Here is a 26,847-nt window from a genome sequence, read left to right as displayed (position 1 = left end):
AAGGAAAGGTCAATTAATGCGGACCTGAATTCGCAAACAACTTAAGTAAGGTATTTCCTCATTCTTTTGCCAATATATAATTAGTATTTTTATGCCAATAAACACACCAAAACAGTTATTTATCGTATATTGTTAATGTAAACAAATTATATTCCGACTCTTTGATTACTTCATCAGTTAGTAAAACCATATTGATAAATTATTTTTAAAAAGAAAATAAATATGGTCGTCAGTTATTCGAGATTGTTGGACATTCCTTTTTTTAGCTGCCTTAAACTATTAACCAAATCTAAAGAAATATTTTACTTTATGACCACCTGAAAATAGGTATAAGAAGTGGCTATATTATGTAATATGTTATACCGTACAGTTCATACAATTTGCAATATCCGTTATATTCAGCAAAAGCAATTACTAGAAAACTAAGCCATTAATACAAGTGCATGAACCGGACGTCCTAAGTGCGGGAATAGGCCAACAATACTTCTCTGTTAATATGTTATTCATGATTTATTACCAATGATGGAACGTGCACGGATAATTATTAATTGCATACTACTAATGATCGGTTGTATTTCCACATATTTTCATTTCATGACGCGATTTAGTTGTGTAATGTGTTTAGCATGTAGACATAGGAAACACACAACATAACACGTCTTACACGATTTACTTGGATGCATTCTTTTTCAATAATTTGTTTAAATATGCTATTATGTCCGAGAACGAATATGTTAAATACCATTTGCAAACTGTTAGAGCCAATGGTGAATTGCACATTGCAGAAAGAAACAAATACCCTAGAAGAAGGGAGATGTTATTCGTCGTTAATCAAAACTTGATAGCGCATAGGAGAAATTCCTTGCATTCGTCCATAATTATATATACCGTATCGATGACCCATTTACCTTGGTTGACCTTATAGTTGATTGCCAGACAATGGCTCTTTTCTACATTTTTTTGAACAAGTGTTCTACGATAATGCTGTCTTTACGGATTATGTTCAATTCGCCCAGCAAATGTTCTATACATACAATATTATGCTTTTACAAAAGGGCGGTGAGTTGCCTTACTATGGAATGTGCACGGTAATGATGGAATGGCGACGGAAAATATCTGGAGAAAAATCGATCCATTGCAATGTTTACCATGTTAATAACTGGGCTATCGTAGCGCCCCTGTTTAAAACAAATACTTAAAACAATTATTAATGCTACATCTCGACCAGTTGCAAAACAGTGTTACACACAATGCAAAACACACTTGCAATAAATCACAGAAAACACAAATGCCAGCCAAACACACAAATAGTGATTGATGTTTTACAAATTGACCAGTTCCGTAACAGTCATGCACAGTGTACACCAACTTCACAAAACTGAAACATATATGACTTTAAGCAATCCAACAAAGATTGCAAATGGTAGTTACCAGCAAGGAATGACTAATGAAATAAAATAGGTGTTAATTTCGTACTTATTCAGCAACTTATATTATATTTTCCCATATTTATTCACGAAACATTGTATCATAAGCGGAAACATGTTCGACGCCTGGTACATTACCGACAAGATAGTACTATGGTATCTTAATCGCTTTTTATACAATCGACAAACTCGCTGAAATGGTTAATGATCATTTGCTAATTTAGAAATGTAGTACATCTGTAATTGCATTTGCAACATAAAGAAGTGAAACTCCAGCTGCTGGAGCAGTATTGTATTCTCATTATACACAATTAGTTGGTCCTTTATTTAGGCAAGGCAAGTGACCAATTGCCAAAACAGTACAAAACAGCACAATACAAAACAACATACATAACACATAAATGAATACAACTGGGGTCACCGCCTTGGAACGGTCAATGCAAAGCATTTGGGGTTTAAACCGGTTTTAGAGCGCTCAAAATAAATCACACTTGGCCCAGCAATATTCATGATACATTTAAGTGTAAATAAAATTTAACCTCATAGCATTGTAACTCAAATTAAGCAATAATAAAAGGGAATTAAAACGCATTCAATTTAATTACCTTTTAATTACTCAATGGTAGGAAAGAGACCAGAGCAACAGAGCTAACATTTTTTAAGGAACGATGAAATGAAACTACGAACAAGTGTAAATATATATAGAAAAAGGTTAAGTAATATAGCATCATAAAGTTAATATTTCAGATCATCATCGCGCAAATACAGGAAGAAGCAAGTTCCATATTACATTGCTTGGTTGTTTATGTGACTGCAAAAAAAATCAAACAAGAAACGTCTGTCAGAGAGAAAATAAAATGAAAATTGAACGCTATAAACCCAATGACCTATGCATGTAGATTACAACAGTAAAAGATGGTCGTATGACTTCTTCAGGGGTTTATACATATATGAGTCTGACAATAGGTTTGAGAGCACTTCAACCTTGTTAGAGATAAAGAAAGATATATAGGGATAAAAACAAAATAGAGAATCAGTTTATCAAAATATAAACATATATGTGATTGGTGAATGTTTCATTGCACGTGGTCGAAAATTCAATTTTATAACGTATTTATAGAAGTAAATAAGTTAACAAAGCATCAATTTATGTGGGCAGTATATGTTATATTTATAAATATAATTATAATGGGCACATTTTATTATTCCATATATATGTAAGATGATTAAGCTAAAATATTTCAGTATTTCTTTGAAGGGATATATAACAAGTTTATATTTCGATTTGAAGTCACGTTACAATTAAAGTATATTTATATTTACACATGAGATAAAAAACAAGTGAATAGTCATACGCAAAAAACATATATAATAATACGCAAGTGCTAACGGCGTCTTACATAATATCTTCATAATATCGCTAATTAGGGTAAAGAACTTTCGGAATCATTTTTTAAACATTAACGGATTTCATAGTATTAGTCAGTTGGAATCGACGTTTGCCATATGCACCTGCTTATAAATGTTAATGCTGTTCCTTAAGGTGCTGGATGTTACGAAATATGTGTTTGAGTAAAAGAACATGAGAATGAAGGGAACTGCCGTTTTTTTTGTAACTCTGTTTACCGTTTGCATTGTTGTGGCGTGTGCACGAAGGAAATAAGGATGGTTTTATAAATCTGTTTTGTTGCATTGTCAGATATTATACTATTTGTTTCGCTAAATAAGTTATACGCACGAAATGAAAACTGACGGTTTTACAACTCTGTGTTGTGTTCTTATGTTCATATATACCGTTGGCATACTTTTTAAATCAGCGTGTAGCTTAAATTCGTGTACACAATATTTAATAAAAAAGCTTTCACATTGAACGGATTATATGTTATGTTATCATGTTATGAGTATATTAAACCGACAAATTGATAATATAATGTGTATATTAAAATTACTAAGTAATACATATACAATTTGAATAAAACAATTCATTACCCAATAATATAGTGATTGCTAATGGCATTATATTTGGTTTGCTGTCAGGAAAATAAAGATTAAAACCACATCAACATCTCATCAAACATAACCTTAGACGTGAAACGATGCAAAACTAATAACACATTTAAGTGTAAGTGGCTATTAACAAGGTGGTGTCATAACATTACAGTGGAATGTTCTTAATTGATCCCAGACCATGGGTGTAATACCAGTTGAGAGTAATTACCCAGTGGACTCAAAGGTTATAATATTCAAGTGGTAAACAAGCATTACATGGAATTTAGAATAAGCATCACAAATCTAATGTGAAAAAACTTATGTTCCTATGGGGAAAATCTTAGCTCTGAGTTCAAAACCGGACATGTAAATGATAATGCAATGATTATTTCGTTACTTTCTCCTATTGAAATTGATTTGCATGCTCACACAATTAAATATAGTATAACGCCAAAGAAACAATTATTGTAATTTAAACTAGAGCAAACCCCAAGTTAAGCTATCACATACCATATGATGTATTTCTCAGGACCTTAATAGTGTTGCAGCCTGAATTAACATAATTAATATGCTTAATTTGATATTTTGAAATCGGAGCTATTATTCTAAAAATCTTATACAATGAATCAGTTGCTCATACATACAATACATGTATACGTATATGTATTAATTATGAATGAAACAAATCGGCTACTGTTATAATAGCCGAAACAACTGACAGCATTTCATCGAGTAACAAAAAACATCGCGGAATGATGACAAATGATGGTGGCGAGTGCGTGAGTGTGTGAAGATGGAGAAGAGGATGGTGGGTAATGATGCCCGATTCTCGTTTCGATTGTGTCCGTTTATAGTATTGCACTAACAAAGCCGTGCAAAGAGGCACGGTGCATATTTGACAACAAGACATACTCACACACGCACACATAATCCAAAAACAAAACTACATTACATACAAACGTATGTTGCCTACATATCAATCAAACATCAAGTCATATGAGCCTTTAAATCTAATAACGTGTCATGTTTTAAACACATTAGTGTTGATAAGAAGGAAATACTATATATGTGAAATACAAGTGACAAATGGGACCGCTAATAACTATTATCTGAAAACAGTTCCACATACTATTATAGGAAAATATAGTGTGTTTTAGTATTGCCCCACATTTTTCGATGGTTTGTCATATAACTGTCAACGTATGTAAAACTTAACAGTTGAATCACCTTGAATACAACATTTCTGGCAAAGCCGCGATTTGTGCTGTTTGATATGATGGATACATCATATGCGCTGCTGTCAATTCTTGTAACACTGCAACGCCCATTGACAAAAAAACAACAAATGTTGGTATATAAATATAGATATGCGGCAACACACGTTATAGAATACAGAGAAATCTACATCATTAAGTGCAGACATTCGATGTGGGTCGTTATGTTTGTAATAGATACAAATCTGCTGTATTATTTCAGTCCTTGTTAATATAACCTTTGAATTTTCATTATGCTGTTATCAATATTACACAGTAAGTTCAATGTAACTAAACTTATAAATGTGTGTTTTCGTATAAGCATACATGTAAAACAGGTCTCAGTAGCGAATCTGCTTTATTTATAAAATCCCAAAAGGTGCTGCAATTTAAGATCTGGCAAGATCTGCGGTACACATTTAGGAAAGTATATTATGATTTGTACGAAAACAAAAGATAAATAATGATTCACATTTAGGCAATTATGACACATACAATTATATGACAATACTAAATACAAGTTAAAATTACGCAAGGGTATTTTTTCAATTATTAACATGTACATATTAAATTTAAAAAACAAGACACAATTCACTGGTTTGACAAAAAGAGGAAAGTTTTCCTCTGACCTCAATACTGACTTACTTATTTTGCATGACTTTGACCTGGTTTCGTTCTAGACAATGTAGTTGACTTCAATAGATAATGTCCGATGTATGACATGTTGCGTCAAAGGCACCAATTATTCAGACAACCTTGCGGTAGACAACTGACGAGCTGACAAGAACTTATCTGCTATATGAATTTGCAAAACATTCCGCTGTTTGACTAAACGTCTGCAAAAACACTTTTGGCTGTATAGGTCATACGCAATAACGTAGACGAGAAATCTTGGTATTCATTGCGGATTATAAAGCCGCCAACTTTGCGATATATATTGTTATACGTGATTATATCATTGTTTAATAACGATTACAGCAAGGCACTAGTATTGTTATGTCATATCTGTTTTAACTTGAGTGTACTTTGCAGTACCCTTCAGTTTTGAACTCACTTTTTCCTATGTCTTTCTACAGGTTCATTATTGTTCACACATATTTTTCATGGCCTGTGCACATTCTTATCGTTTTATATGTTTTATCGCATGACATTACTTATGAATGCATTTATATTACAAGCAAATACTGCTCGGATGTGATTGCAGAACAATAACCATTCATTTTGTTTTAAGATTATAACACATTTAGTCTCTAGTTGAATTGGACGTTATGTCACAACACAAAAGCATACATCTCACGCAGCAAATAGTGTAATAGTTATCCGATTAAGAGCGGATACTGTGGAAAAACTACAATTCAATGCACACGTAGCTTTCGATGCATCTTTTAGAGATCTCAATAAGCGTTATAATCACATTTTAAAGAGGTAGAAGCAACTACGAACATGATCTAATTTCTGATCATTGATCGTCATGGAATATATTTCAACGACGCATGATTTAAGCTAGCAACATTAGTTGCATTCAATGATTGCCAATTTTACTTGATATAATTCCCAAATAACACAGTTATTAAGACCTTCATATACATAACATATATAGATAAGTTTTAAGTTGGTGCACATGAATGTTATGCAATGACAAGTATAATAATTTTATTGCAAACTTAATGCAAAGTGTTGGGTTAGTATGAATTGTTTTGAAATTATCCTGAATACAACATAGAACATTTACAAATAAATGCATTCTGATATTATCAGGCGGCTGTTTTATATTATATCGATAAATATCAATTATAACTGTTGGCATTTCCCTTCATTCAAACATTTTTAATGGAATCTGGTTTTGAGAAACAATATACCATATGGCGTTTTATATACATCACATGATCCCATCAAATCCCTTTTTGTTGTTGTTTTATTATAATTGTATCATACTTTGTATATGAATAGACCATGTACCAGTTCGAGATTGTCGAAAACTAAATAATCAAATGAGATTAATATTTATGTTCGATATGAAAGATAAGTTAACCTGTGTTAACAGGATAATTTAAGCATGATACATGAATTTAATATGTGCATTAATTAAAAAACTTGTGTTGTATTTCATTATATAATACATTGAAATGTATAGGACAGCGTAATCTTAAACGAAAACCCAGCTTAATAAACATTTTGATTCGCATAATTTCTTCTAAGAAAAGTATTTTTAACAAACGAATTTTATCTAATTCAAGCATTCTGTCTGAGAATGAATAGGTCGAATACCATCACTGCAACGGTAAGCGTTGAATGCAAATGTATATAACTAAAACTAATGAAAACAAATACTCTGTAATAAAGGATGGAATGGCATGTGTGAAATTCCTAAAATGTTTGGTAATTATGTAGACCGCTTTCTCGACCTGTTCACCTTAGCTGACCTTATAATTCATCGCAAGACTTATGACGTTCCTATCAAAATAAATGGTCGAATGTTTGAGACGGATGCGTCTCTACCTTTCCAATTCTATGTTCGCTGATAATGTTGTCTTTACGGATTATGTTATGATGCTCTCAAAGAATAACTGCTCGCATAATGGATTTTTGGCTGGAGCGATTGATGATCGTTTTCATTTTGCGATATATGGTGTCCTCAGTGTATTGTCATTGATTAATAACTATTAAAGAAAACTAAATGAATACCTGTATGCCATGAATTACTGTAATTGTAGCTAAATCGATCAACTAGATATTGTGTATGATTATATTTTTGTTTTTGCAAATTTAACGTGAGATTATACGATTTTTATATGTGTTAAATTGTAATATATTGATAAAAATATGTTACAATAACACAAAAAAGGCAAGAAAAAGTATACAATGAAGACGAATTTCATAAAAGGCAGCAAATACAAATTAGCGCCCCGAGCCGATTGTGACGAAGATATTTCGTTCATATTTTCCTACAATAACCGACGCATTCGTCTTTTTATTAAGAAATTGCAATGATCCATAAAACTAAATTTAGATTCACATCGTACATGCATGCTATACATGCTGTCGAATTTGACTGTACAGACATGTTCGATTTCAGAATTAAATATCTGGCTTATTTCGCATTTTTCGACACATGTTCTTGTCAACTTTTATTTTAATTTTGATTGAAATATATGTATTATAAGTTTGTTTACACATTTTATATAAATTCATAAATATTTTACAAAATCGTGCATACTCACTTTAATAAATTATTACAACAGTGAATTGCAAACATAAAGTAAACGCGCGCTTTGGAATAGAAAGTCGATGAAGTTTACATTTTCTGACGGTGCAGAACAGTATATATAGATATATATATATTAAATTATATATATATATATATATATATATATATATATATATATATATATATATATATAGTTATATATATATATATATATATATATATATATATATATATATATATATATATATATATATATATAGTTATATATATATATAGTTATATAGTTATATATATATATAGTTATATAGTTATATAGTTATATATATATATATATATATATATATATATAGTTATATAGTTATATATAGTTATATAAGTAAAATGTAATAATCCAGATTGTGAATATTATATAATAAAAGTAAAAACACGTGTCTGGGATTTTAAATATATATTGATTTAGCCAACGCGTTTCGCATAGCTCATCAGGGCATAATACAATATATTACAATATATATTATTATAATATATTGTATTATGCCCTGATGAGCTATGCGAAACGCGTTGGCTAAATCAATATATATTTAAAATCCCAGACACGTGTTTTTACTTTTATTATATATATATATATATATATATATATATATATATATATATATATATATATATATAAACGTACCCACAGCCATCATTTAATGCTTGTATAATCGCTTTACCTGTACGTATATGATTATAAAAACTGCATTAAATGATAGCATATGCGTGCCCTTTATGTTTTTGCGTAAGCAACACAATAACCGTCACACAGCTAATGCATCTGCAAAACATTGACGCTTTCACTAAACTTCTATAATTAAGACGTTTGTCAATGGTGATCATTAGTAATACATTAGAAGAGAAACGTTTTGTTTATCTATACGAATAATCTTGATGTTCAATTGATTTTTGTCAGAGAAGTTCGTTGATGTAATTTTGTCCAATCCGGAAACAAATACTTGTAAATATTTACTTCATAAAAAATGTAGAGTGATTATGATGTACACATAATTTGTATGTAGACATAAAGTTGGTTTTAAAGTTTCCAAGCATTCTTGATGTTCTGTACAATAAGTATATGGTGCATGTAAAATGGGTAAAACATACATCATTAGATCCACTGCAATTTAATGTATCTATATTTCAAAATAAAATGCATTTTCCGTAGTCCGATGTCATTGACGTATACTATAAAAACGTGGAAAATGCATATGTACAAACTATCGGGGCTGCATTTACACAATCATGATGGAAATCTTTTTCGGTCGCACTGTAAATTATCAAAGATATACATAAAAAGGCACTATTTAATGCACGAAGTATGCAGTTGTAAAGTTCAATAACATGTTTATGTGCCGCCATTGTATGTCTGGCAATGCACGCAATTTCCCAGTAGAGTGTTGAACAAAGGTAAACACTTGATTTAATTGCAGAAATATTTTCCTGAATAAACGCTGATGTTTTTGTATAGTTACTTATAGGATGAACAATGTGCTTTCATAACGTTAAAAATATTCCATACAATTGCTTCGCCGTTAAAATATACTGATTAATGTGTAAACGTAACGTGGCCAAAATGGTATTTGCATAAATGTTTACAGAAAATAGATCTAAACAAGATTAATAGTCGCTTTATTTCTAACCATATTTATTTCCTGTACAAAGTATAATAAGTAAAATAATCAACACCCATAGTGATCAGCTGATTACCTTACACTAAAGGTTCAATTGTGTGCCTCTTTTACTATGCAGCAGTTATAATATTTGAATCAAAGCTGACATACTAATTTTAATGATATTAAAACAGACTAATAATGCTCCTGAAAAACGCCAACTTGGGTGAAGATATGAGCCATGATCTTTGAAAAAGGGGTTTTAATTCATTTTCGTAAATGGGCGTCAAAGATTAGAATATGCAGTCCACACAGGCTATTCTCGGACGACACTGTCAGCTTTTCTGATATGTTCGTTTCAAATAAAGTATCTTCTTTGCAAACGTCAAGATTAGGCGGAAAGTGTCGTCCCTGAATAGCTTGTGCGAACTGCACAGGCTAATCTGGGACGACACTACGCCAATGCATTAAATCCCATTTCCACAGACCACGACACACATATACAAGTCAGTTGCGATCACTGTGTTTAAACCATACACGAGAAAGCAATCATATCAAAAAATCTAAGAAGAAGAGACGAAGGTCTTTTGTAAACGATGTGTTAAGATATTGTTGAAATGAGTGCACCTGTAACTACAGAATCAATCTAAATATATATTTTATTAGACATTCGCTTGTTTACTTTACACACACAATCGACACATTAAATAGCAGACAGTAAACATGTTCATTAATATTGCAAATGTGTGTTTTGTGTATCTCCGACAACACACGTTTAGAACAGTTTATGAATATTTAATATATTTGGAAAATATGTGTACTTTTCTTAATATATGCTATCAGTGGCGACGTAACCATCGTTACATCATTTAGTGCAATGTATTCGTGTTTCCCAGGAAACGTTCAATTGTTCATCAAGTTATATTTTTGCTAATTCATTTCATCGTTCATTGGCAGCCAAACAAAAACACAAACATAATAAATAATAATATATAAGGGCGACATTGCACGTACTTATAACCACGTTGTATTAATAAAACTAATTGTATAATACACTGGGGAGATATCGGATTGTCTTTGATGATGCAAATAAGCAGCCATGATATTGGCTAAAGCAGCTGCGTTGTTGCGGATTGTAAGACTGAAACAAACGTCAAAGGGACGCATATGATGTTGTTTCTCCAAATATACACAGTACATTTTTGTCATTTGACTGTCAAATATTCATGGTGAATTTGTTACAACCTTTTAATTCTAGATAGATTGCATCGAAAGCCTGATTCTTATTTTAAATGAGCTCAAATCCGTTTCCTGGACAAGAACCTGTACTTTATTATATGAGGAAGATTTAAAGAGCACTCTCGCAGTGGTCATCGAACCCGCGAAATCCCTGTTGCTAGGCGGACGTAATATCCACTACGTCACGGCGACCTAACAAGTTCATAAGGTACAATATAACTCTAGACATATGATTGCAGTCATAGTTAAATTTGAGATACACGAACTTTTAGTTTTCTTTATAATACGTAACTGTTATCGGAGAAAAAATAATCAATTAGTCCAATCGTTTGGTTTGAATCAAACTTGTTTTGATACAATGTGGCCCTGTTGAAATATTGCACTCATAATTTGTAGTATACGGACTTTTTGCACGTGTCGCACATCTGTATACAAAACTACTAGTACATATACGATGCCCGTTGTTTTAAACGGTCATATAATCAGCCACAACAAGTACATGGCACTAAATCAAGTATTATGTATTTTACATATATATGTTTGGCGTGCATGCGTTTATAACTAATTACTCGTTCAGCGTTTAGTACGAAATCTCAAAATGTACTTGACGAGCTTCTTTCGAATGCGATTTTGACTGGCTCGTTCACTTTGTAGACGAAACAATGTAGTTCATTTAGATGCAGAACACTTAAGAGCAATTTTACCCATGTTACTCCAGCCATAGAAAAAGGATTGACCATACATGAAACAAAATACACACGCCATTTTTTTTAAAGGAAAACAATTTAGATATGTTTAGCAATAAAAAACATTAAGAATGTACAATTTATAAAACAAACACATTAAGCGTTCTAAGCGAGTGTGATTTTATTTTATGCAAAAAATACTAACTTAGTGTATGTGTTACTATGTTCTCAATTTGTAAGCAATGTATTATATAGAGGATATTTGTTCATGTCAGTGTAAGATCGTTTGTTATTTCACGAGTGATCATAGAAAACATATTTTGCGCACGAGTGAAAATATTATTTTTCTATGACCACGAGTGAAATAATAAACGATCTTACACTGACATGAACCAATTTTATGTTCCTTTTATGCCCCTGTTTCAAGAAAATCATTAACAGCGTTTTCCATTTCGCTGAAAAGTTACCCTTTCTCCCGTGGCGTGTCATAATACATTTAAATACACAAAACGACGTCATTATACCAGCGAAATTCTCCGGTTAAAATCTTTTACAATGTAAATAAACGGTGAAAATAGCATGAAATAAAAAGAAAATTTGTTGGATTTGATCGACTATCGTTGTTTATTCACTCGTGATCATAATATATATAAAAATTGGTTCTGAAAATTTATAAAAAATAAATAAAATAAGTTCCGAAAATGTGTTATTTTTACCGGTGAAAAAAAAAATTGTTTATTTTCACTGCTGTTAATTCACTGCGGAAATGTCATATTTTATCATAAGGTATAAAAGAAACATATGTTGTTTTACTCTAAACAAATATGTTGTATTCCATCTCGCTTCATTGTTAGGATGCATCCTACGCCAAAGAGCTTATTAGAGCAGCATTCTGAAAAAATAATTGCTTAATTGCATGTTCGAAAAGTGTCGTCCCAGATAAGCATGTGCAGTCTGCACGGGATAATCAGGGACGACACTTTCCGCCTAAACTGGATTTTCTGTTAAGAAGAGACTTCCAATGAAACAAATATACCACAAAGCGGAAAGTATTGTCCGTAAATAGGCAGTACGGACTGCACAGGCTAATCTGGAAATACATTTTACGCAAATGTATTACGCCCACCCCCTTTCTAAGAGCGCGGTTGATTGATTTTGTTTAAGGCAAAATTAATAGTATATATGAATACTATCTTGAAGAATCGTAGCAAGCATATCAGAAAATTAAGATTTGAGTCTCTGAAAATCGCCAATGATACTGTTTCCTTTGGTGAAAGTTAATGACAGTTATTGGCTTTATTATTTTATCAGTATACAGACTATGGTATTTATCTATGTAAATAATCGCACTATTTCTAAGGGACTACACTTTCTTTAAGCTGCTATTCAGAATAATTGTGTTGAGTAGCCAGTTAAATTCTTATCTCACAACGAGAGCCATGTGTTGAATCAACTTTGCAATCTTAGTTACCACGTCATTTGCTTTGACGTGGCTCTATACCATTAACAAAGCACCGGAAATAATGATTGTAAGTCATTTTAAATCCATAATACATTGCTTGTTCATTTAAAAACACATCAGAGTGTGTGTCAGGTGTAGTGTATGTGAAATGTATGAATTTTAAGCTGTTTTAAACGTCAAATCAAAATCTGTTTTCGTATCATTTGATTATGAATGAATTTAACGCGCTCATACACAATCTTATTTAATGACACCGTTCTAGAATCTATAGGCTTACGAGGTGTAAACGAAACATGTGTAAACAATAGGTTTATTTGGGATATCTAAGATTTTATCGCTGTATGTCCATCTTCGAGGCACCAATTTAGCTAATTAAACGTTTACGTAACCTTTTTATATCACCTTCCAAAAAAATAAAAACTGAACCAAAGACTATAGGGAACATGTTCGGGTACCGCAATAAAGTACCGGAAGTATTTGCGTGTTGAATCAAAGTCGAAAAAGAAAGTGAGATTTGATTTTTTACAATTATTTCGAATGCATAGTTCCAAAAGTATATAAGCAAACAAAATAGATATGATACATACTGAGTGTTTGTTTTAACTTTGATATAACTTCGTTGCGATAAAACTGGTCGATGATGTAATGATAGTGCGGTACATACGGGTAACAATGTGACTATATTAACCAATTTATGCCCAGTGGACTCTCCCATCCTTCTAAATTGGATCAATTTATTTCCAAAATTAGGGGTGTCAAGTATATTTATTTCTTTATTTAGAATATTTCATAAAGAAATTCATTTAAGCAAACAGCGCAGACCCAGATGAGACGCCGCATTATGCGGCGTCTCATCTGGGTCTACGCTGTTTGCAATGTCCTTTTTTCAGGACGCTAGGCATGAATGGGTTAATGCGCCAACCAGAACAAAAATTACGTGCAGCGATATTACGTAAAACAAAGAATGATTTTATGTATGCGTATTATTTCGTAAATAATGGACTTCCTATGAATGGCTTCGATAGTTGATTCTTGTCAGTGTGAACCGTTTCTAACCCCATTTACATTCCACCAAGCATAATCTTTCACTTGAAGCGATGTAAACAGAAACAAACGTTTAACAATCATTACCAATGGGTTTGGTGTTCAACAGTAAGTATCAGAGTGGAAAGAGCCTAACCCAGCTTCCAGAAGAATGTTAATTTACTAATTCTAGTTCAAGAACGAGTTCCAAAAAGAGGTAACCTTATCGATAACCTGTAAAACGGTAAATGAGTACAACTTAGCACGTATGAACAGGAATGTAAAAAGGCATCAATAATCTGATAACGAAACCGAACATATATTTGGTGGTATACTCGACCAATTTTCGTGTATGCGATGTTTGAATGTATGCGATTTTTTTGTTCGATCCTGTGTTTAAAACCGCGAATGCTACGAAAACAAGATTGTTGACATAATGCGTTTAGTTCAATAACAACAATAAATTGGTATTTTATTAAATGTTTAGGTTTTACCATACCATTTGAACAACATCTTAATATGTGTATGCGAAGCATTTGTTTTTCAAAGGGTTTCTGAACACAATATTCATATTCTTCATTAATAATATATCACTGGACACAGCAAATACTTAAGTGTCATATGATGAGGGAAACTGGTAAAGCGCTCATAAGAACGTCGAACGATATGCGCGAAGGTACTGTAACAAATCATGGTAACATCTTCATTGCACGAAGTAGCATCAAATGTAATAGATTCATCACGCCGGCTGTGTAATCGCCTTGGGTTGAATGTTTCAACAGAGCTGGAGTGTCGATCTCTAACAAATAGGTCTGACAGATTTCTTGATAGTGGATTTGAGTAATTGAACACATGTTGTCGAATTTTGTAAATCTTGTTATGAAACTGTATGCATAACACACTTTTCATATACAATTGTTATGCAATATTGTGTAGTTATCTTCTCTGGTATCATTATGGTTGTGTAATATACTTTTTAATAAATTGTATAGTTTAATATTTAATTTCATAATTATGACCGTCATTCGCGTATGTAAATAAATAAACGAGCAATAGTTAGAATAAGCCTTGTACTGTTACGATTATAACGCTGTATCGTATGAAAACAGTTGTCTGCTTATATCGAGTGATGAAGTATGTAATTGATTTGACTTAAGGTAGGGCAAAATTAAAGATAAGAACGTCAACCATAAAATCATCCATTCGAATGTGACGCTTTATTTGGGACCAATGGAACATATCGGTATGCAGTGATGCAATGATGCCTCTGTATTTATTGAAACGTTTTTTGTAATTGCTATCTGCTTCGAATAAAGGAAACAAAGTGAAGAACACTTTTAATCATGAAGATGTAGCTTAATTACAATCCATATAAAATCAAATCAACTCGGTACGTTGTCATAAAACATGCCTATGGCAAAGCTATGTATTAAAACTATTAATCATTGCGGTAATACTTACTTTTGTTACATAATTTTGAGTATTGGGTTATTAAAAACATCCTTTAAACCTTTTTGGTATTTTGTCTTAAACGATGTTAACAATTACTCTAAAAACCGTTTAATATAAATGTCAGTATAAGGTGCTGTTTCGAATAAAATTTGAAAAAAAACTCAGCGTCCGCTTTCACGCTGTTAGAATAAATTTGACGTTTTATAGATTGAAGACAGATCTGCCCTTTAGTCATTGAAAATTTAAAACTAGAAACAGAAATAATTGAACATTATAAAGTTGATCTTTGAAGTTTCTGCGTTAGACTTTTATTATGTAGAATATACAAGATTGTAGGTTTGGTATGTTAGTAAGTAAGAATATAAAACCATTAGCTGTTATAGCTTTGAGCATTAAGTTTCTTATATTTAGGCAAAGTAGTTCAATAGTTCAACACGAACTCTATTTAATGCTTAACATTGTGGATGTGAACTTTCTGTTGAAAGTATAGTATTTTTTTCTATCAAAATTCGGTCTTTCACAGCTGCCAGAAATAAATCGAAATGCCTTGTTGTGCAAATGCCGGCAAGATTTTTTTTGTATTGTTATTTTGTTTGCAATGTTTTTTTGAAGTAGGAATCCGGGAAATGTTCGACGCATAAGCATGATGTTACTTTGATTTGGCGTTATAAAGTCAAGTACGAACCTAACTGTTCACGGTACGAGCTTTTTATTATATGTGTGCGTTTTGTATGAATGGCAATCTATTTGATGTTTGGGTATTTATTATCACACACAACAACATAATATCGGTATCAGATGACTTAAAGGTAGGCAAACAAATGTACATGTAATACCTGGATATGTTATCCAATGTTGTCATTCGGAACTCAACCGTTTACTGCACAGTGTTTCAAAGATATTATCCGCGCTCTCGAAAAACTCTGCTCATGCATACACGAATAGTGTCGATAAGCTTGTGAAGCCCGTTGTATTGATGTTTTCGTTGAACGACGGGCCCTTCTAAACAAAAATCCGGTGTTGCCCCAGACTAGACTGAGCGGATTGCACATGCTCATGTGGATCTACACTTTACACACATGCATTAAGCCCAATTTCCCAGAAGGCAGTACATATTCGAGGCCGAAAATTCAGAAGCCAGAATAGGAATATTCCGTAACATGTAACAATTTGTACTTTGTATCATTCCACGGCGAAAGAAGTGGATCATGAAACCATCGATGATACCATCAAAGAATATGCATACCGTTGTTTCCGTTACATCGTAATTGTTTTATTTGTATTTTGTGTTGTGGTAAAGCTGCGTGAAGCTTAACGTCTACATATCAAACAACATTTGTTACATAATCGATATGATATTTAGCGGGCAAAACGCCATGACAGGCATGATAACATATGTTAATCTTTATGGCGAAAATAACTTTTATCTATTGAGATATGTAATCACTTGATCACGAATCTGGGAAATAGCGTGCCATAACTAATCCTAGTAATCTCGGAAATTATCTGTAAAAGGTGAATGATAATAGTTCCACTGATAAATTTCTTTGAACCTAGTATCAGATATTCGGTGATGTACATCTTAATGATTTCATTAAGGTAGTGCACCTCTAATGATTTCCCGCGATTTCTTCGAAGGTTGAAGAGCCTACTATTAGGTGCGTAGCCTAGTGGTTAAGGCGATAGACTAGAAATCTTTTGGGATATTCCCGCGTAGGTTCGAATCCTGCCGAGACGCGTAGGTTCGAATCCTGCCGACGACGTATACTTTTTTTGCGACGCGTTTTATTTATTTTCTAACGTAATTTGATTTAATATGGTATATAAGCTATATTTATTGTTAAATATGTTGCAATTTTTATGCACATTTTTCAATTATTAAAATTAAAACAACGTTATGGCGAAATTGGGTGATTTACTGTTGAAAATACGAACCATGCATGTTGCATTTTTATTTTTATTTCAAAAAGTAAACGGTAAATCTGTCTAGTTCTTGGTTTTTTTGCTGTATATAGTGTTTCTATAAAAACTAAGTTTAAAATATGACTTAAATGATACTATTTTGAATTTTATGACACTTTGTTTTTAACCGACCCAATTTTTACTTGGCTGAAATCACTTACATTTCATGGTGCTCTTCCATAGATAAAAATTTGTAAAAAATAAATGTCTGTAAAAGAATACTTATTTCATCTTGTTTAAACTTTAAACACCTTTACAGCATCTGTACACACCAACTGCATGCCCATATTTGGAAATTTGAATGAATTATGGAACTTTTATATACCCCAGGGGTGAAAATAAACTGGACAAAAGCCGAGCGTGGGGGTGGTTTTGAAAAAATCGGTATATTTTTTTAAAAAGCATGGAAAGCCTACCTACACATTTGCATGTAGTTCAGTGAAATGATGCTGATTAAGAAAATAATTAATTAGATTATATTTGGATATGTGCCCATTAGAGGTGCACTACCTTAAGTAAATTGAAGTAAGATTGACTTACAAACGCGTTAATACTTATTGTATTCAGTGAAATTAGATTTGTGTTGAAATAATTTTAATGGCCATTACCTGAGCGGAAAAAGCGTTGATTTAACATTAAAGATGGATTTCGATTACCTATTTAAAGAACCTGAATACAAATAAGGCTTTATAAAATGATACCATTTAATAATAACGATCAGTTCTGGGGATATAAATATATTGGAATGTACAACAAATGTCAACGTATTACGATGTAGTTCGTGTTCTTGAACGATCTAATGCTTTGATTGAGATGTTATATGTGTCGCTGTACTCGTATTGACAGTGCAAGGTGCGCGTTTTCGATGTTGAGTACACACTGATCACAATCACAGCTAAAGTGCAAAATAAAATAACAAACATACGTATTCTAGAAGCACGTATAAACTGCTCAATAAGTATCGAACATGTTTTTGTAACATATCAACCAAATTACACTTTTTACCAATAAACAACTTGATCACTGTACATGGTAAACATGCAACAGTTACTGCAGATTTGGTTTATTGGCGACAACTCCCAAACTGATCGAAAACCAGCGATCCGAAGTAACCTTAGTTGTTACAAACATTCTAAACAGACTTGTACGAATGCCTCTTTAGAACTTATCAAGAGGAACTTTCAGAGCAAGCATTCACGCATATCAGTATTGAGTTCAATGTTAAACATGGTGTGTTGATTGGAACAACCAATGGCTGTATACTAGATTTCTTGAATATGAACATTTATCTTTATCAATGCGGATAAACTCTAGCAAACTAATAAATACAAGCTCGCCATATCGTATGGTGTCCGCTCAGCGACGGGGAGGTCACGAGTTCCTCGTGTTATTTCCCCCAATTACATAATTACTGGTTCTTCACAGAAGACAGACTCTAGAGCGCCTCGATTAAGCTTAGACATTCGATTCAATTGAGCTTAAATACGAACGTTGAAACAAATTACATATTTGCACTGAATGCTTTATGATCAATGTATAAATACCACAATAACGTTCTAGTGAATGCATCTGACCAATATACTTCGTCTGTGATGTTCTCTTTACATATTTGTCACCGACGATGGAATTGTAGTATTGTCTTCTAACACCAGTCGCGACATTACTTTACATATTTGCAACGTGTTTGTAATGTTGCATAATTGACAATTAGTCATAGTGTTTTACTGTGTAACTTGTGCATCCAAAAGTCTGCCAAGATATCTTGGAATGAAGAATCAGTTGACAGTAAATCACACATCGGTGGCGGTAACATCTGTTGCTGGCACTGGTTGTGCATTTTTTCATCAGGGTTCCACTTTTTGTCAAAGGGGTGGAGATGAAATACTGCACAGTATGTCACAGATTGTGAGGAGAATACGTAAGTGCTTTAAGATACAAAACGCATTCCAATTATCGTATGAGCTAATTTTTTTCCGAACTGACGCAACTCGGTTAATCAACAATGTTGTTTGTGCAGTTGAATGTCCTTTCAAATCTAACACTTGAAGCATTTTTGTTATTAAATGCATATCCCCTTTAAGTGTGTAGATTATTAAAATAAAGTTACCCCGCTCTTACCCAATATCGCACAGCCAGCATGTGTAATAACGTACATTTGACTCAGACCTACATTTTCGGATTCATCATAACTGTATCTGCGCTATAACTTATGTAACAGAAAACAACACAGCGCGGGATTGTAAAGGCCCCAGTTATTGGTTAGAATACGTGGATATAGTTCTTGTAATAGTTGGCTTATGATAGAGATACGCAGATGTATCGAAGTATGGCTGCTAGAAAAAAAGCCTTTTAGAATTCCTGTTGTAAAAAATAACGTTCACATACTAGGACATAGTTTGGTAAAACGAAACAAATAACGATTTAAGAACTACTTTTTAAAGTATTTTCAACATGCCTATGTTTATTGAATACTTGTAGACATTCAACGCGTAGTAACGTTGTTGTTGTACACGAACGTTTGTAACACGATCACAAAAACTTAAACATTAAACCGATATTGTAATTTATCATACCACCGCATTGATATCTGCCTGATATAACGTTGATGATATATTTTGTGTATATCATGGTCAACAGGAAGTTCTTATATCAGTCAATGTTTGAAGTAACGTTGGATTTGCAATAAAGTCAACAATTTCTATCAACATGAATCAGGTTAAAAAACAAAAACAATTTGATACCAAGAACGTACAAATTGTATTCTATTTTAAAGTCAAAAATCACACAAACGTTTATTTTTTTTAAATCACCACAGTCCGACTAGTCACTACAGAAGTTAAATGATGTCATCAATGGGACAATAAATCTTAAATATCGATATAGTAATTGCACTCGCAAGTGTTGCACAGAAAGTCAAGATAAATGATTACTGTATGTTTAAACTCAACTATTTTAACAAACGATTTAACACGCGTATGACAATATTGACACCATCATTAAAATGTCAATGTCAATACACATCTCAAAAATGGCGTCTCCAAACTATTAGGTGAAGTGTGTTATTCGATTAAATTTGTCGCTGCAGTCCATTCCTGATCTCCAATTCAAGACGTTTATAATAAAAGCGGATGTACTCTTCCCATTCGTAGTGCAAACAACTATTTTTCTCTATGCGATGTTTAAAATAAGCGATTATTCGTGTCGTCTCTTCGAACGTCGTTGCTACATGTATGTCAACGTGTAAAAGAAGGATCCGCAAAATCAGCGATTATCCGTACATTTTAAATTTAACAAAATGGATAGTTTTGCAGATTTTTAGGAAAATGTGGTATGATAAACAGAAAAACAGGTTACTGCCAGATCGTTTTGTAATATATCAGGCTCGGCACGAATAAAATAACGGCTGTGCAATCCTCGCCGTTATATTATTCTAAGCATCGCCTGATATTTTACAAAACGATGGGACAGTAACTTGTTATTCTCTATATATCGTTCAGTATGTGCACTATGATCTGGCTGTCACCAACAAAAATTTATATATTTAATGGAAAGAGATATACTGAACATAGCGTCCTGCATGTAATTCAACAATTACAAAACTGTCCATATTGCATGTAATGTAGCAAGTCAATTATGATTTATTTGCAATTCTATGAAAGTATTTTGCAAATGTTTTGTTTATGAAACCAATAAGTTTGCATAAAGAAGTTTATTCTAAAGAACTCTATTATGCTGTAATTTATATGTTCAGCGTACATTAAATCCGCGAGATATCACAGGAGATTGCGGAAAACAGCGAGATTGAAAACGATTGTAATCACTTGATATACACCAGATTCGGTATCGGCAATCGTTCTGTAGTCTGTCTGGATTTCAACGATGTTTAGATTTCACCTTTTATCTAGTGCATCTGGAAATTCCGTATGAGAATCGGCTCGCTTTCTTGACGCGTTACATTAACTAACGTGGCATCATAGAGAAAACAGATAGCGCCTATTTTATTGAATATTTGTAATCGTAAGAGCAAAACGACTTTAAGTTTAAATTTAAATGCGAACTGCTACAAACAAGTAGAACAATATGTCAAGATACGTGTAAACTTAGTTTACTTATTATACGATAACAAACAACGCTTTATTACATGAGGAACAACAAATGGGAGGAACGTGAACAACAGTTTGCCATTCTGTTTTCCATAAAAGCACCCATATATTCCGTAAATACCGACAACAGTCTTTCCGCTGATGAATGGGCCATTTTCAACACTGATAATTGGTTTGGTCTAATTATTGATAAAGGTGAACTATGACAGTCTAATAAGCGTAATAGCAAGCCTATCTGCGCGCAGACGGTGCGCGGTAAGTCAACCAGTTATCTACCTGTACCGACAATTACACGATCAGTTGAACTTCGGAACGAAGGCTTTACATTTGAAGAAATTAAGCTTTCGGGTCATTCAGTAAATAGGGATTGTTTATGGATGGGTCTTAAATTGCAAGACAGAAGTTATGAATTGATTACTTTTACTGTCATTCCGACGTTCATTTGGAACTTGATTTTTATGGGCAAGTGTATCCATTTGTTGAGTTGGTGTTTGCATAGATGCGTAAAAGACAACTGAGTATCGGAAAGTATTTATTTGCATAAAGCCACACAACTTATTTGGCATAGTAAATTTAGGTATAAATAATACACATATTATATCTATGACAATTAGAATTTATCTGGTGATTACAAGGTACAAATACGTTTTTTGCGATTTTAAACTTAAAAATAATCGCGTTTGTCGAAATGGACGTATACGTCTAGAAATCATACTTTTGATTTTAAAAGCGGTACCGTTGAAAAATAATAAATTACTGGCTAACTAGGCTAAAGATATAATTTTATCTATGCCAATAAGAATATATCTGGTGGTTACATGGTCGAAATCCGTCTTTTTGCGCTTTAAAACTTTGAACTAATCGCGTTTGTCGAAATGGACGTATATGTCTAGAAATCCTACAGTCGGTTTAAAAAAAAACAACTTGCTAACTAGGCTATAGATTTAATGACAATTTTGCACATTTTCAAATTGCATCTGTATGTATTGATTAACATGTATTTCATTTCAATGTGTGTGGCTTTAAGTCACACAACATGTGAAGAATGTGCAAGTTTCAAGTAATGCGATTGTATTGCATACAACCGGATTATTGAAAATCAGTAGTCATATGATAAGACTTAAAGGCTGGAATGCATTAAGTACATGTACTAAGTTCAAACATATTATATAATTGAACATTTTATATGAACCGTGTTAAAGAATCAAATAGGCGTTACATGATTTGCTCCTTTAATGCAGCATAACAAACAACGCATTATTTCCGGAGAAAAAAAAGAAAATTTCAAAAAACAGGAACACAAGTTTGCCATAATATTTCCCCTTAAAACCCATATATTATCGTAGACACCAACAACAATATTCCCGTTCATGAATGGGCCAATTTCACCACAGCAGCGGGCAATGTTGATTTTATGAGCTCAAACATTTGCTCCCGGTGAAATATCGCCGTCTAATTAGCGCAATAACAGGCCTCACTTCCTTGCAAAAGGTGTGTGTAAGTTCAGGTAATCGCCTCGTTCCGCATATTACAAGATCGGTTTCACATTATCCGTTTGGAACGGGAGCTATTAATTATGGAAATTAAGTTGTTATGTGCTTATGTTGATGGTATGTTTATTTAATTTTCTGTAAAATCATTTGAACCGTGCTCTGTGAAAAGGGGGTTTCATGCATGTGCTAAAAGTGTCGTCACATATAAGCCAGTGCAGTTCGCACGGGCTAATTAGGGATGACATTTTCCGCTTTTTTTCGTTTCAATAAAGCGTCTTCTTAGCCAAAATTACGTTTAAACGGAAAGTGTCGACCATGATTAGCCTGTGCGGATTGCACAGGCTAATCTTGGACGACACTTTTCGCACATGCATTAAACCCGATTTTCACAGAGCGCGGCTCATTTATTTTCGTCGGCATTATATTGCGTGGATTTTCAATATATGCCCTTTTCGTGGACTCGTACGTGTGTTGATTTCTTATTTATGAAACAAGCGAAATGTTCGTCGAATACATTTGTATTGTTTTTGTTCTAAATACTTTGAACGGTTAATATAAGAAATCAACGACAATTTATTACCCGAGAATACTGATGATTTAACAGTATACAGAGCGATCAGGACTGCTCAAGGATTCAACGAAAGCAGTGAGGAACTATTGTGATGTTTGATTATGACAATGCTTTTCGAAGGCAGATTTAATTAAGTATTTAAATTACACAATTACATCGTGTACAACAAGAGAATAATACGTAGCAATAATACAGGAACTGTGTGGTTTTAAGCGAATAATGTGAACTTAAACTTAATTGATTACTTGCACAGTCGAGACGAGATAGTGTTGCTAAAGATATCAACTTAAAAAAATGCTTACACATTCAATGTATTTATAAAATAAAACAAAACTTATTTGTTAAAAAACACATTCGGCCTAACTCGGCACATTCTTATCCAACACGTGTATCATTAACTGACTATACTGACTATAGCTTTTACGCTTCTATTATTGTCCCGTCATTTTTAATACAAAAAGATACAGCTAAATCAAAATAAAAAGCATCGATTATACTACCAATCTTTTGAATCAATCGAAATTCGGTTAAATTTAAATCGACTTTGGTTTAGTTTGCATAGGTATACGTTCAAAGTGCACTCTTAGAGAAAAAATAAGAAACTAAAAAAATAATATAGATTTACAAAACAAAAATATTTTGTACATAATTATACGTATCTAGTGCGCAGATCAGTAATGCATCAACATTCTCTCATAAAAAGCCCGTCCTTAAGCGTTATATGGAACGAATTTCGAGCGCCCGAAAAAAATAATCTTATAAGGTAAGAAGGGCTATGAAAGGATTGACTTACCTAAATCAAACACAATAACTTTGGGCTTCGGTTGATCTCTCAGCACTTCCTCTAGCTCTTCGAGTTCCGATTCCGGCGACATCGATCGTGAACGCTCCTCTGACGTCACGGAGCGGTTTTCAGACGTCGACAACGTATCGCCGCAGTCCGAGCTCTCGCGTTCGTAGAGATCCGGAAGTACGTCCCTCTCCTCCTCCTCAATCATCTCGCGTTCGTCGTCCGAACCGGAAGCCATTTGTATGTCAATCCTTTAAGCTAAATGCTATAATATCCTTCTAGCTGTAAGCCAGACAATCACGGAAGTGATTTCTAATTTTTAGTTTCAATAACGTATTTTTCTTCTGATATTGTGAACTTAATATTTCAGTAATATTGTTCGAAATGTCGAATTCCTCCTTTTATAATGCCTTTCACAGCCTTCATTATGTGTTGTGGCTTCTTTACTTTTCCTCTAATTGCACTTACAGTTATGTTCTCAGGTATTTTTTCGAAACGTTCTTGATTTGTTGTACTCCGCTTTTCTCCAACGCAGTAATAGATTTGTTTTGTTACACGCTAGTCGCGAAGACAAAGAAAATCGTGAATGAACAGGCGCGAGAATCTGGGTGAAATTCTCTCCGTTTGTAGCGTCTGAATTTTAGCCTCAGGAATTCTCGAAATAATTTCCACCAATAACGTTCGCTGCGTCGTTTTACAGGTATTAAAGTTTATGAATAGGCGATCCTGAAACGATTTTACTCCTGCCGCACAGGTATTTACCGTGTACAAACCAGACATTCGGCTGTAAAACGCATCAGTAAAAAGATGCCACACTGTTGCATGTGATTTTACGGTTTACTTGCAACAAATTTCAGCATCCGTTTTTGTGTGAAATGGCTTTAGTTTCCGTTAATGTTTTCAGCTTTTGTTTTTTGGGATGCGTTTTCCAAATAAATGTTCATAACAGTTTTGATACCGACTTATATAACTGGCGCATTGTTATATTGTTCACAACCAATTCTTCTCAAGAAGCTGGCTAAAATGTAATCAAGAACACTTAATTATTGGTAGTTACATAACTCGATTAAAATAGGCCGTAAACACGTGAACATTATTGCATAGATTGGCTAGTCTGTATACGGATTTTAATTCGTTGTTTACTTGCATTAGTAGTTCTTAAATAGTTGATTACCGTACAGCAAAGCACATGGCAAACCTGTGATCAATAATTCTATATAATCTTTATATATATATATTACACCATCTTCTTGATTCAGCAAATAATATATGCCGTTAGCATTGTTCAGTAATCGTCCTGTCACTGCTGCACATAAGACATCGACATTCTTTCGCTTTAACTTGTATTATCACAACACGATACAATATCCATAATGTGCAACATTTAACTACACTAAACATAGCAATCGACTACCCGTATCTTTCCTTGTTCAAATGTATACCACTGCCGATGCTCTTGTCGATATATTTGAACCAACCGAAATTTATTTTCCTCTTCGCCTTTTACATTGACATTTATGCGAAATACTGGTTCTTCGCAAATACTGTTAAATCATTTATATTGGTGGGCATGACATTGCGTGCTATTCACAGAAAAAAATGTTAGATATATTATTATTTTTAATCAATGTTTGCAATTCAATACATAATCAATTGTAATTCGGGTGCTTTCTAAGTTAAAAATACTGTAAAATCATTAATATTCGCTGGAATAAAATTTCGTGGTTTAACAAAGACATTTTTTTGTGATAACGCGAATTTGTTGATTTCTTACTTTGAAGAAAAGAAGAATTCGCGTCAGTCGTTGTCACGATGTGTTTGTGTTAAATCGCAGATCAGTTAGCCCACGAAGTCAACGAAATCACGTGCGCAACGAATAATAATGACTTTACAGTACATGTAATAGAGTACACCGAAACCAGGTTATATTGACACTGCTGAAAAAGCTTCGATGGAGGGTTTTCCAGCCGTGTGCACGCATGGTTGACAGAAGGCATCCGTGAGTCACCGAGCTAACACCGATAGGCATCCGTGAGTCACCGAGCTAACACCGATAGGCATCCGTGAGTCACCGAGCTAACACCGATAGGCATCCGTGAGTCACCGAGCTAACACCGATAGGCATCCGTGAGTCACCGAGCTAACACCGATAGGCATCCGTGAGTCACCGAGCTAACACCGATAGGCATCCGTGAGTCACCGAGCTAACACCGATGCTACAATCTGCAGTGAGATGTAACTCCTGTGTTGATGCGATGATCATCTGTGCATACCGTTAGTTTTTTTTTATCACTGATATGAATCATGACAAAAGTGTATAAATATTAAATCTCTTGTCATTATTATAATACGCGCATTGAAGAAATAATCGTTTCTCAATCATCGACAAAAAAGGCAATAGCATCTGTTAAAATTACGTTTCGATAACAATTATCGTGAAGTGTATTTAAAAGCATATTTTGCATATGGAAAAAATACGAGTGTATATGTATGCATTCGTTTGTATAATTAATTTGTGCCAAACAAAATTAAACAAAGTTTTA

At 33.3% G+C, this 26,847-nt stretch overlaps 1 protein-coding gene across 2 annotated transcripts in view; it reads right to left on the bottom strand.

The window, feature by feature from the left end:
• Window positions 1-24,769, bottom strand: part of LOC127845847 (uncharacterized) — a 41,621-nt gene extending 16,852 nt beyond the window's left edge. The window contains exon 1 of one of the 2 annotated variants that reach the window (XM_052377015.1): window positions 24,308-24,769. In XM_052377015.1, the coding sequence (XP_052232975.1) occupies window positions 24,308-24,542 (235 nt within the window). In that variant the 5' untranslated portion in view covers window positions 24,543-24,769. The remainder of the gene's footprint in view (window positions 1-24,307) is intronic. The other variant, XM_052377014.1, reaches the window with a different exon arrangement.
• Window positions 24,770-26,847: the final 2,078 nt, after the last annotated feature.

This window comes from Dreissena polymorpha, chromosome 9, assembly GCF_020536995.1.
Source record: "Dreissena polymorpha isolate Duluth1 chromosome 9, UMN_Dpol_1.0, whole genome shotgun sequence".
NCBI classification, from domain to species: domain Eukaryota; kingdom Metazoa; phylum Mollusca; class Bivalvia; order Myida; family Dreissenidae; genus Dreissena; species Dreissena polymorpha.
Note: the sequence above shows the minus strand (reverse complement) of the source record. Positions and strands in the feature narration are given on the sequence as shown.